The following is a 14,070-nucleotide window of genomic DNA, read 5'->3' as shown; positions in this document are numbered from 1 at the left end:
ACCACTGGTCTGACCCAGCAGCGGCAATTCTTATGTTCTTAACTGACCGATGAAGGACCAGACACTTACTTTCCATGTGCCGCCAGAGAAGCAGGGCTTCAGATCACCAACAGAAACTTGGCATCACCTGGGAACCAGAATCCCACAGAAGACAATACAGCTCTTCAGCAGAGCCATCACTGACCCAGTTATCTATATACATCACAGAAAAACAAGACGAGGATATCATGGACTGTTGTCCACTCCAGAGACTCAGAAACTCTTTTTTTTCTCTCTTTTATGTTGTTTGTTTATCTGTGTTGTTAGTCTCTCGTTTCAGGTCCTGTGAGACTGCAAGAAAAGACTCATCTGTACAACAGAGATATCAAGACAAGCCGGAAGTCATGAAGCTTCAAGCTTGATGGTATTAATAAGCAACTAACCAAGATTTTTCTCTCCTTTATCATTAGGATTGTACAGAAAGAAACATTTCATGCTGTACAATTCAATATTAAGAGTTGAAACTGTCTGCCATAATTCACCGAACTCAGAGCTTCATCCATCTTATATATAGAGAAGTAGAAACTCCACTTAAGAGGAAACATTTTTCTTTGTACTTTATATGCAACATCTGGGCCCAATGCTACCCTCTGGTGTCTATCAACACTGAAATGAAAGGCACTATGCAAGGAACACATTGCACATAGCCACACTGCCTTTACCTGACTTATGCAAGAGTGACATCTTCAGTATAATATGAAAAAGTAAAACAAAAGCTGAGCAATCTTTAAAGGAATATTATTTTAAAGCACGCACAGTACTTGGACATTGCAAAATTGTTAAGATTCACCTTTTTGTTTTACTTTGCAGTTCTTGTTTGCACAGGAATAAATATTAACAAAGAAACTGAAATATCAGTCAGACTTTATATTGCACTAACTCTACATTTCTTGGCTAGATTTCACAGTTAACACTCACTAATTGAGGTGCAAGAGGGAGCTTTTATGCATGGAAGCTACTCAGTAAAAGTATTAAGTTAGCCCAATAAAATGATACTACTTTATATCAAATTATATTTCACCAATCTATTTATTTATTTTACATTTACTGCATTTACTGTACCGCTGCAATGGTACAGGACTGAATTAAGTGGTTTAGAATCTAAAATTGGGGGGGGGTGGGAGGAAGAGGAAAAGATTGCCATTGTGTACCGTATTTTCGCGGATATAACGCACACCCGTGTAAAACGCGCACACGGGTATAGCGCGCAGAAATCACGATGATAAGTACAAAAACTTTTGTATACCGCGCTCACGGGTATACCGCGCATGATGCCCGACGCTCCTTTCGCCCGCCCTGACTTTCCGTGCGCTGTCCCGACTCTCCGTTCACCCCCCCTGACTTCCGTGCACTGCCCTGACTTTCCGTGCGCTGTCCCGACTCTCCGTTCACCCCCCCTGACTTTCCGTGCACTGTCCCCCCTTGAAGTCCTGTCCCCCCTTGAAGGTCTGTCCCCATCCTGAAAGCCTGATGCCCCCCCCGACGTCCGATACATCCCCCCCCGGCAGGACCACTCGCACCCCCACCCCGAAGGACCGCCGACTCCCCAACAATATCGGGCCAGGAGGGAGCCCAAACCCTCCTGGCCACGGCGACTCCCTAACCCCACCCCGCACTACATTACGGGCAGGAGGGATCCCAGGCCCTCCTGCCCTCGACGCAAACCCCCCTCCCCCCTAACGACCGCCCCCCCCAAGAACCTCCGACCGCCCCCCCAGCTGACCCGCGACCCCCCTGGCCGACCCCCCTTCCCCGTACCTTTGGTAGTTGGCCGGACAGACGGGAGCCAAACCCGCCTGTCCGGCAGGCAGCCAACGAAGGAATGAGGCCGGATTGGCCCATCCGTCCTAAAGCTCCGCCTACTGGTGGGGCCTAAGGCGCGTGGGCCAATCAGAATAGGCCCTGGAGCCTTAGGTCCCACCTGGGGGCGCGGCCTGAGGCACATGGTCGGGTTGGGCCCATGTGCCTCAGGCCACGCCCCCAGGTGGGACCTAAGGCTCCAAGGCCTATTCTGATTGGCCCACGCGCCTTAGGCCCCACCAGTAGGCGGAGCTTTAGGACAGATGGGCCAATCCGGCCTCATTCCTTCGTTGGCTGCCTGCCGGACAGGCGGGTTTGGCTCCCGTCTGTCCGGCCAACTACCAAAGGTACGGGGAAGGGGGGTGGGGGGTCGTGGGGGTCGCCAGGGGGGTCGCGGGTCGGCTGGGGGGGCGGTCGGAGGTTCTTGGGGGGGCGGTCGTTAGGGGGAGGGGTGTTTGCGTCGAGGGCAGGAGGGCCTGGGATCTCTCCTGCCCGTAATGTAGTGCGGGGTGGGGTTAGGGGGTCGCCGTGGCCAGGAGGGTTTGGGCTCCCTTCTGGCCCAATATTGTCGGGAAGTCGGCGGTCCTTCGGGGTGGGGGTGCGAGTGGTCCTGCCGGGGGGGGGGGGGGATGTATCGGACGTCGGGGAGTCAGCCGGGCAAGAGGGCTTGGGCTCCCTCTTGCTCCGATCGTGGATGCGGGTGCGGGTGGGAGCGCGTGCGAGCGGTCGTTCGGGGTGGGGGTGCGAGCGGTCCTGCTGGGGGGGTGAATCGGGCGTCGGGCGGGGTGGGAACTATGTTTAAAAACTTTTGTATACCGCGCTCACGCATATAACGCGCGAGGGGTATGCGCGGTACGTAAAAACGCGTATAACGTGCGCGTTATATCCGCGAAAATACGGTAAATAGGAAAGAAGCATATCACTCATACAAGAAAAAGAACACCATTATGTAAATGGAAAAGAAACATATCACTCACAGAAAACACAGAGTAGAGTATAGACTAGAGGCTGGGCTAGAAGGACATTGATTCAGCCTGAATACATTGGAGACCCAAGTTTTCATGCTAAGTAGACGAGTAGGCTTCAAGTTTCAAGTTTATTAAGAAATTTTTTATACCGCTCAATCAAACTTCTAAGTGATGTACAAATAAGTGCTAATGAGGATCCAAAGACACAGGCTTACATAGGTAAAACTTGAGATAGGTTACGAGACAAATATTACATAACATAAAAATGAATGGGCACAAGTAAAGTTAATATAAAAGGTAGGTACAATAGGAAGGGAATTAAAAAAAAAAAAAATCATGATTATTAAAATTTAAAAATTTTAGCCCTAATAAGGGCAGTTAGGCGTCAAAAGCATCTTGAAATAAAAAAGTTTTTAGGTTATTTTTGAAATGGGATGAGAAACTTCTGTACGAAGATGGTTAGAGGTAGAATTCCAAAACGAAGGGGCAGTTATCGCAAAATTATTAGATGTAATGGTATTGATATGTTTTAAGGAAGGAATTATTAGGAGATTTTGAGATGCAAAGCGAAGAACTTTAGAGGGGCAGTAAGGTATGATTAGATTATTAATAAATTCAGGTTGGTTACTTGAACGGGTTTTAAACGTCAATAAAATAATTTTATAATCGATTCTGTGCTCAACAGGGAGCCAATGAGCTTTGTAGATAAGGGGTGATACATAATCATATTTTTTTGCATTGAAAATAATTTTTACAGCTGTATTCTGTATAATTTGTAGTCGCCTGATTTCTTTTTTCGTTATGCACTTAAACAGAGCATTACAGTAATCAATACAAGAGAGTGAATTAAGACATTTAAGGATGCAGGTTCCAAGAGATTAGCTAGCAATCTAATCATTCGTAAACAATGGAAACAGCGTTGGACTACCGTGCTGATATGAAGATGGTAACTGAACTTATTGTCAAATGTAACCCCTAATAACTTTAAAGAGTTAACAATTTTAATCAGTAGAGAATTGAGTTTTAAAGGCACATGGATAGTTAAACCTTTGTTAGGGAATAACTTAACTATTGATTTTCAACATTTAGGCCCTGATTCTCCAAAGTGCGTCCCGATTTTAGGCAGCTGTAGGCGTCCTACAGCAGTCTAATCAGTCAATCGGGATGCACGTTTTTTTTAAAATGCTCCCCAGGCAGGCCGCCTATATTGAAGGCGCCTCCGGGAGCCTAGGGAGGCCCGCAAGATGCCTAAGTTCGCCTAAAGGCCTTAGGCGGGCCTTAGGCGAACCTAGGAGGCCCTACGCGTCTCCCTAGTAGAGGAAGAGACGCTTAAAATGTAGGCCAGCAAAATGCTGGTCTACATTGTAAGTAGACGTGGCCGCTATACTGATCGTGGCAAGGGATCTCCCTGCTGCAATAAGTATAGCGGCCGCGGCCGCCTGTCCCATCACCGGCAGGAGGATGCCCAACTTCTCCTGTTGGAACCCCGAGCCCCGAACTCCCCTCCCCCCCAAACTCGTAATCGCCGACAGGAGGATGCCCAACTCCTCCTGTCGGAACCCTGAACCCCCCTCCCCCCCAAACTCGTAATGGCCGACAGGAGGATGCCCAACTCCTCCTGCCGGAAAGCCCGACGACCCCCTGCCCCAACTAGGCACCTGGGCCAATCAGGCCTTAGGATTAATGGGGATGGGCGGACCCGCTATGCCTAAGGCCTGATTGGTCCAGGCTTCTAGAGCCTGGGCCAATCAGGCCTTAGATTTAGCGGGGATGGGCTGGGAAGGGGCGGGCCCGTCTCATTTCCACGAGGCGGGCCTGTCGGCTGGACGGCAGCAAGATCTGTCCAGCCGACCAACTTTTAAAGGTTAGTTGGGGGAGGGAGATTAGTTGGGGCGGGGGGTCGGGCTTTCCGGCAGGAGGAGTTGGGCATCCTCCTGTCGGCCATTACGAGTTTGGGGGGGAGGGGGGTTCGGGGTTCCGACAGGAGGAGTTGGGCATCCTCCTGTCGGCGATTACCAGTTTGGGGGGGAGGGGGGTTCGGGGTTTGGGGTTCCGACAGGAGGAGTTGGGCATCCTCCTGTCGGCGATTATCAGTTTGGGGGGAGGGGGAGTTCGGGGTTCAGGGTTCCGACAGGAGGAGTTGGGCATCCTCCTGCCGATGATGGGACAGGCGGCCGCGGCCGCTATATTTATTGCAGCAGGGAGAGATCCCTTGCAACGATAAGTGTAGCGACTGTGTCTAATTTAATCCGATTCTCTAACCGGCGTCTGTACCATGGACGCTGGTTACAGAATCGGGGTTTAGTGTAGGACCGATTCTGTATAGGACACCTCTCCTGGGCGTCCTATACACAATCAGGGCCTTAGTGCTAATTTGTTATCATCTAGCCAGGATTTTATTTTCTCTAATTTCAGGTTTATTTTAGAAACTTCATCTAGTTTGCTGAGATCTATAGGATGGATTAATTGAACATCATCCACATACGCAAATATTGTGAAACCTATAGCCTGCCCTACAGTTAAGAGCGGGGACATGAAAATGTTGAAAAGTAGTGGAGATAAGATGGAACCTTGTGGAATACTTTGATTATTTTTAAGGGGCTTTAACACATTAGAGTTGAAGATGACCTTTGAAGACCTGTCAGTAAAGAAAGATGAAAACCAATCCAAGACCTGGTCAGAAATTCCAATTTCCTGGAGACGTAAGGTAAGAGGTTGTGATCGATTGTGTCAAACGCAGAAAATAGGTCTAGAGAAATGAGCCATACTGACTGGTAGTGATCGAGGTGGTAAAGTATCTTTGTTGTTAGACCGATAAGAGAAAGCTTGATGGAATGATGTTGGCGAAATCTGGTCTGATTAGGATGCAGAGTCTTAGTTTTTTCGATGAAGTCTGTTAATTGGGTGAATAGCCACAAATTGAAGGCAACTTTGAATTCCTTAAGAGATGGAATATTGCGGATAGAAAGATGAAGAGAATTCCAGGAAGATGGGCCTTTAAAACAGAATGCTTGGTGACGTGTGGATTCAAGTTGTGCCTGATGTGGTCCAGATAGTACTAGACAAAAGTCATTCAGTGAACACAGAGGACAGGATGGACTGTAAGGGGTGGTAAGGCAGGCAAGGTAATCAGGTGTAGAGAATGACAAGGGGACTACTTTTCCCCCATCTCCGCAGGCACTCATTTTCCCATCCCGGCGAGTTCTTTTCTTGTCCCTGCCAGCTCTGTCCTCATCTGCACAAGCCTCAAACATTTTAAAATAATATGTGTTTGTGGCTTGTGCAGTTTTGCGGTTAAGGCAGAGTTTACAGGAACAGGGACAAGGAAAGCGTCAAAACCCGCGGGCGGGACATGGAAATTGAGTTCTTGCAGGGACGGGCAAAAATTTGTCCCCATGTTATTCTCTAATCTGATGTCCCAAACCAATAGGCTAAATGTCATAAGGAGAACATTGAACATCAGTGGTCTTAACTAATTTTAAAGTAAAGGCCATTTTGGGTCCAAAAGGGGTGAATGAGAACCAAAAAATATGTTCCTATTTTGAGCCATGACATCTATAATGCTTCTCGACATTCATTCCTAACAGAACATCTGGCCTTGATTACATATGCAGAACACAGATAAACACTATGAAAAATCCAGAACCAGAAACTAAGGGGTCCTTTTATCCAACCGTGCAAGCGGGGTTAGCGCGTCAGACATTTCATCACACGCTAACCCCCGTTAGCGGCTAGCGCGGCAGGCGGTTTAACGCACGGTGTTACGCACGTTAAACCCCTACCGCAGCTTGATAAAAGGACCCCTAAAAGTCCTAATATATACAAACGAAACCCTAAGATGCCAGACTCTGCATGCAGTAAAACACCAGAAAAATAGAAACAAATTCATTTCTTCCTGAACAGTACAAAGCATAGACAGGAGATGTAAATTCTCAAAACTGACATATTTTAATTGTAAATTGAAAATAAAATAATTTTTCCTATATTTTTTATCTGGTGATATTCTTTTTCTAATCATCTTTTCCCAGTCTCTGGTTACACTTCCATCTGTCTGTTTTCAGGACCTTCTTATCCATTTGCTATTTTTCTGTCCTTCTTTACTTTCTGCCCTACATTCATCTCTGAGATTAACTTTTAATATTTAACTTTATTCTCAAATCTATCTACTTTTCCATGTCTTCCCATCTATCCATGTGCACCATCTCCTCCCTCTTTCTTCTCCCCTATTCCCATCTTTTCTTAAACAGCATTTCATCCATCTCTCCTGCCTTCCCTTCCCTTCCTTTCCCCACCCTTCCCGTCCCTGTACACCATCTCCTACCTCTCTTTCTCCTTCCTCTCTATCCTTGAACAGCATCTCCTTCCTCTCTCTCCCCTTCTGGTTGTCTGACATCTTTCTCCTCCCCTTCCTACAGTCTGGCATCTCCCTCCTCTCCTTCCCTTCCCTCCTTCCCCTTTGTGGTCTGACAACTCTCTGACCTTCTCTTCCTCCTCTCCTCTACCTTAGTCTGGCATCTTTCTCCTCCTTCCTTTCCATGTTCTGGCTTCTCTCTCTCCTTCCCTATCCCCTCAAGTAGTGTGACATCTCTATCCTTCCCTTTTCCTTTCCTGTGGTCAGGTATCTCTCTCCTTCCCTTCCTTCCTCCTCCCTTCCAAGGTCTGGCATATCTCTTCTTACCTCCCCCTCCAGTAGTCAGGCATCTCTCTCCTTCCCTCCCCCCTTCTTGTAGACTTGTGTCTCTCTCCTTCCCTTCCTTCTTCCTCCCTAACTTAGGCTGGAATCTCTCACTCTTATCCTTCCCTTTCCTGGTCTGGCATCTCTTTCTCCTTCCCTCCCCCCTCCAGTTGTCCATCAATTCTCTCCTTCCCTTTCTCCCTTCTTGTGGTCTGGTATCTCCTCTTCTCTCCTTCCCTTCTCTCCGCCTCCCTACCATTCTCTGGCATCTCTGCCTTCCCTCTCTCTTCCCTCTCCCAAAGGTCTGGCATCTCTTTCTTTTTTTCCTTCCCATCCCTGTGGTCCAGTGTCTCTCTAGTAGCTACCCCCCTGTGATCGCCCTGCAACCCTCCCCCATCCCCACCATATTCCTCCCTCCATGGGATCCGATAGTTCCTCACCCTTCTCCCTCTTAGCAACTGCTCTTGCACTCTTCAGGCCGCCAGCAGCGTGAGTGAAGTAAACATGCTGCCTTCGGTAGCCCAGAACCTTTCCCTCTGTTACTGCTTCATGTCCTTACAATAGCTCCTTTCAGTTTTACCCACTGCTTTCCTACTTCTTCCAGATGTCTCCATCCATACAACAATTCCTTGATGTAATCCTTAATGTAAACCTTTACATTTGAATGAATCTTCTCAACACCTGTCTTAATATTAAACCATACTTTGCAGTGATCACTGGATGCTAGAAGGTTACCCACTGTAACATCAGAAACAGTTTTACTGTTTGCAAGCACTAAGTCCAGTAGGGCCCCATCCCACGTGGGTTCCATTACCAATTGATGGACTAGTTCTCCTTATAAAGAATCCAGGATCTCCCTACTTCTAGAAGACCCCACAATAGGAATACCCCAAGCAACATCTGGCATGTTAAAATCACCTATTAGTAATACTTCCCCTTTTATAGCTATATTCTGAATGTCTACTATTAAATCTCTGTCTACTTCTTCTATCTGTGAAGCAGGCTTGTATATCTCACCAATGTAAATACATTTTCTATTCCCTCTTGCCAGATTGACCTACAGTGCCTCTTCCTTACCCTGCAGATCCTGCAATTCTGTGGCTTTAATATGATCTTTAATATATAATGCTTTCCCTCTCCTTCCTTTTCATTGCATTATCACATTCTCTACATTACTTGCTTCTGAGTGAGGCCTATTTTAATCTCATGACCTCATATATTATATTGATAAAAATCTTATCTGTGTAATGGGACTTCTTCTATCTCATCCAACTGCTTGAAATTGATTAATGCAGTTTGTTGCAGGGGGGTTCCAAAAATACCAATCCTGCTAGCTCCGGCCTCTCAGCATACTACTTAAGAACATAAGAATGTAAGAATTGCCATACTGGGACAGACCGAAGGTCCATGAAGCCCAGTATCCTGTTTCCAACACTGGCCAAGCCAGGTTCCAAGAGCCTAGCTAGATCCCAAGTAATAAAACAGATTTTATGCTACTTATTCTAAGAATAAGCAGTGGATTTCCCCAAGCCATCTCAATAATAGCCTATGGACTTCCCTTTTAGGAATTTATCCAAACCTTTTTTTATACCCTGCTAACCTAACTGATTTCACTACATTCTCCGGGAATGATTTACAGAGTTTAATTACACGTTGTGTGATAAGATATTTTCTCCGATCTGTTTTAAATCTACTTAGTAGCTTCATTGCATGCCCCCTAGTCCTAATATTTTTGGAAAGAGTAAACAAGCGATTCACCTCTACCCTTTCCACTCCACGCTGCTAAAAACTGCTTTCGCAGTTTTGAAAAGGGGAGGGGAGGGGTTAATAAGCTATTGAGGAAGACAATGAGGTGCATAGGGTATGAATTAATATATGAAGAGATTGCTTATTCAAGTATCTATGGAGGGAAAGTAGCTCAAGTATAACTCTTTGCAAAACAATTTATTGTACCTACTGTAAATTAATAATAAGTTGCTTTGAACAATATTTGGAAAGACAGGCTAAAAATCCAAGGGCTTGATATTCATAAAAACCTGGGCTCCTAAATTTGTTTTCTATTTTCAGTCACACATAGAAGCCTAAGTTGTCTCTTGAAAATTTACCTAAATTTAAGATCTTAAAAAGGGATACTCCTAAAGTTAGGCCTGGCATTCATTTGCTTAGATTTATGAACCAAATTTAGGTGTCTAGTGCTGAGAATCCAAGCTTTGCTCCTAACATTTTGTACTGCTCCTAAATTAATTCTTGTTGTCATCTAGTTCCTAAAAGCCTTTAGAAAACTGAGACTAGTCTTACCTGCTTACGTTCTGGTTCAGCAGGAACCTGTCTAACTTTGTGTTGAATCCCTGTAGGGTGTTTTCCCCTATAACAGCTTCCAAAAGAGCGTTCCAGTTTTCTACCACTCTCTGGGTGAAGAAGAACTTCCTTACGTTTGCACGGAATCGATCCCCTTTTAACTTTAGAGAGTGCCTTCTCTTTCTCTCTACCTTGGAGAGGGTGAACAACCTGTCCTTATATACTAAATCTATTCCCTTTCATTATCTTGAATGTTTTGATCATGTCCCCTTCTCAGTCTCCTCTTTTCAAGGGAGAAGAGGCCCAGTTTCTCTAATCTCTCGCTGTATGGCAATTCCTCCAGCCCCTTTACCATTTTAGTCGCTCTTCTCTGCAAATGTTCAGAGGCCAAGATGGGAACCTAACTTTCAAGGTTAGGATCATAAACTCTGAATATCAGACTCCAGATTATTATTTTTATTATTATGTACTAATGTAATAGACAGTGTAAAGACCAGCTTCTACCCTTCACATACACAAAAGTCCATTATGTTTATTAAAAATTTTAACCGCACTTCAATTTGCCAACAACAAAATATAAAAACAAGAAATGAAAAGAATGCCATTAAAAAAATAGGAAAGCAGAAGAAGAGCAGTAAAGAAAAACCAAAAGAAAAATAAAATATAAAAATTTAATTAAATCAAAATAATCAAATCTCAAAGAAAAATAAATTCTCATAGAAATGCTAAACCAAAAAGATGTCCTTAAACATTGATCTAAATTTGACATAAGACAGTTCTGAATAAATCATAACTGGAAGAGAATTCCTCAGAAGAGGAACTGCTGCAAAAAAAAAAACCTGTTGTATACCCCTGAACAAACCTAGACCTATGCAATAGGCAAAAATGAATAATGCGCATAATGGGTATTTTTCTTATTACATATATTATATAATAATGGAAGATATGGATGGGAGGGATGGGAAAGGGGAAGGAATAAAATTTATATAATGTACCAATGATTGTTTATAAGTGATATATTTATTGTTACTGTGAATGAATATATTTTACACTTAATGTAATTTTGAAAATGAATAAAGAATATAAAAAAAAAAAAAATGAATAATGCGCAATGTTCAGCTTGGATATGCAAACAGAATGGAAAGGGCCCAGCAAAGAAATGTCACTTCAACTCTTAGGGCCTGACTCTCTAAAGGATGCTGATCTCGGCATCCGCCAATTGTGTGTCAATCATGTATCGGCGTCCTAGAGAATCACATCTTTTTTTTTTTTTAATATAACAGACGCTTTAAATGTAGCCAAGCCTTAAATGTGTGATTACGGACACTCAAGGCCACTTCTGGTGGAAACCATGTCCATGCCGGCCTTGGACTTCAGTAGGCATGTCTAGGTGCCTCTTTAGGTGTGAGTCAAATGCCTATATTGTAGGCATCCTTCGCAGAATGGATTTTTTTTTTTTTAATTGTGCGTTCCAAATAGCTGGTGAGTTGACAATAGGATGTCTACTGCCGTCTACAATCGAGAAGGTATTTGTAGAATCAGCCCCATAGTGAATTACAGCTAGCTTTGTCTTAAACCAGTGTATCTCAAACTGTGTGCCAAGGCACACTAGTGTTCCTCCTGAGATTTCAGGTGTGCTGCGGTACACTGGGGAGGAGGAGAGGCACTGGCGCCAGCTTACTGCCTACAGGACGTGCCTCTCATGGCGAGAGGCACATCCTGTAGGCAATCAGTGGGCACCAGCACCTATCCTTCTCTCTGGCTCTCTTCCCTTCTTCCCCCCTCCCCCCACAGCGTCTCAGGGCCCGCCTGGAGGACCTTCACACACATGCGGACATCGACATGATGATGTCACACATGCGTTTCATGTCATCATGGCAATATCCGCGCACTTCCAGGTGCCTCGAGCCATGGTCAATACCTTTAGTGTGCCATGGCTCAAGAAAGTTTGCTGGACACTATCTTAAACTATCAGCTTATTTCCCCCTTCTCAACTCTGCTTGGATAATTACTGTGAGGTCACTGCAGGAGACAGCAGCTCTAATTAAATAGCATCATAGGCAGTATTTGTACCTTATTTCTTCTCCTTATCTCTAAATGTACTCAAGTGCCTTGGCCCACTGGCTCTTAGAATCATATGACCCCCATATTCGGCCCAAATCTTTGTAGTGAGAACTTCATTTTTCAGGTGCAAAATATCAGCAGTCACTTAAAACAGAACAAATACTCTCTAAGTGGGATATTCATGTACACAGTCCAGACATAAAACCTTCTTGGTCCTTGGGCAAGAATGAATAAAACTTGCTGTAATGTTTCAGGACTTGATAGCCTTAATGTAGTTGCAATCACAAATTATAAAATGAAGAAAAATTACGGTTTAAATAGCGACTTTTGCTTATGACTAGATAAAGAACTTTGCACTTACCTAACTTGTGGCGTTGGGTTTCCAGTGACTCTGCATTCCAGTCGAACACTTTTTCCTTCAGCAACTTCTTGACTTCGAAGCTTTTGAGTAAACCGAGGAATAGAAGGTGGACCACCAGGTAAATTGACAACTTGGTGGTTAGGGTCATTTTCTTGTTGCTGAATAATATGTACCGATTTATTTATTTCAGGAGAGGATTCTTTAGGATCAACAGTGGGTATCTTTGCCTCTGATGTAGCATCACTATGAGCATTCATACAACTCTCTGAAGTATTACTGATGACTGGCTGTTTTTTCTTGGGAGACAAATATCCACTATCAGGTGAAGATGAGTCCGCATCTGGGCTCCTGCTTCTTGATTTTGTTGATTCTCTAAAAATAGATGAAAGCTCTTCAATAAAAGTAGCTGCTTTGTTGTGCATATCATTCTGTGAAGTAGACTCACTATGATGCAATGGCTTTGATTTTAAGGATGGACTTTGTGAACCTGAGCTGTGTCTCCCAGCATTTTTGAAAGATGATTTAGTCTGAAGACTCCGGATTAAGCTAGGACTTGTAGTTAGGAGAGGTGAGATGGTTGCATTTCTTTGATTAACAACTTTAGAACTTTTACTTGTTTGAGTGTCGGAAGTTGCAAGTTGTTTTCTAATAAACCTGTCAGTTGCCTTTGGCCTTTGGTTATTCTTTAGAGGATTTCCTGCTTCCTTGAAAAGATCATTGTCTAATAGATTTACAGGAGAATGTTTTGATAAATTGATGGATTTCTGCGTTGTATTTAATTCCTCCATTTTGGGGTTAGTAAAAGCTTCTTGGGCAAGGTCAAGACTCTTGTTGATTTCATCCTGGTTGAGAAATGCAGAAAGTTCAAGAGTAAAATCACTATCCATTTCTCCTTCTTTCAGGTTTGAAAGGGAATCATAGTAACATTCAGGGGAGGAGGCCTCAGACATGTTTCCAGGGAAGCTTCCTTTGGATTTTTTTTTTTTCTCTGCAGAGTTAGCCTCCTTCAGTATTAAAGTTTGTGGAACAGACTATTCACAATTCCTTCTGTGTATGCTGCAAGAAAAGAACCCATAGAAAAGTAATGGTGAATAAACAGCACACTAGATTAAGAAACCCATATTGAGTTTCATATATTTTAAGTGATCTAAAATTATGTAGCGAGATGGATAAATATTATTCAGTTTCTACCTCATACTATAAGTTCTCACTTTATAAATCAGATTGTTTTCCAGTAACCTTGGTCCTCATTACCAAGCAGTAATAAAACGTGGCCTGCAGTAGCCCCAAAGCTGGCCTTTCCCACATACTGAGGCAACTTTTACTGCTACCAGTACAAAGATAGATTTTTCTATTTTCCCCCAAATGACCATGTGCTAATTTCCCCATTAGCATGTGGCCATTAGCCCAAGACCTTACTACCACCTATCTTATAGATGGTAAGGGTTCACATGCTAACCCTGCTCCAATCAGCATGTGGCAATGCCTATGTATTAATTAGTATAGCCATTCCCACTTTCCACCTCAAATGTATTCCAACTCTAAAAAAATACATTTCATTTTTTAATGCATGGTTAGTATGCGCCATGCCAGAAATGACCGTGGGATGCTGGAGCATGCTCCATGGTAGTGCATTTTAACCTGCAATAAGCATGCATTAGTGCTTACCGCAGCTTAGTAAAAGGAGACCTAATGTATTTTAGCAAAGAAAAGAATAGCAATGATGCCCTTATATGGAAAAATGACCTCTAGTGGCAGTATGCGAGATTACTCCTAGGGGTTTTGCCAAATCATTTAAAACCCAGCAAAGGTAAGGTCAACCAGAGATTGCTTCTGTCAAACCTACTAGAGACCAAGAATGTTGA

The 14,070-nt window shown here is 44.0% G+C and overlaps 1 protein-coding gene across 2 annotated transcripts in view; it reads right to left on the bottom strand.

Moving 5' to 3' along the window:
• PALLD (palladin, cytoskeletal associated protein) overlaps positions 1-14,070 on the bottom strand; it is a 792,721-nt gene that overhangs the window by 728,992 nt on the left and 49,659 nt on the right. For both annotated transcript variants that reach the window (XM_033942034.1, XM_033942043.1), the window contains exon 2: positions 12,206-13,261. In XM_033942034.1, the coding sequence (XP_033797925.1) occupies positions 12,206-13,155 (950 nt within the window). In that variant the 5' untranslated portion in view covers positions 13,156-13,261. The remainder of the gene's footprint in view (positions 1-12,205; positions 13,262-14,070) is intronic.

The sequence above is a fragment of the Geotrypetes seraphini genome, chromosome 1 (assembly GCF_902459505.1).
Source record: "Geotrypetes seraphini chromosome 1, aGeoSer1.1, whole genome shotgun sequence".
Classification (NCBI taxonomy): domain Eukaryota; kingdom Metazoa; phylum Chordata; class Amphibia; order Gymnophiona; family Dermophiidae; genus Geotrypetes; species Geotrypetes seraphini.
The sequence above is the reverse complement of the archived record's forward strand: the minus strand, read 5'-3'. Positions and strand labels throughout refer to the sequence as shown.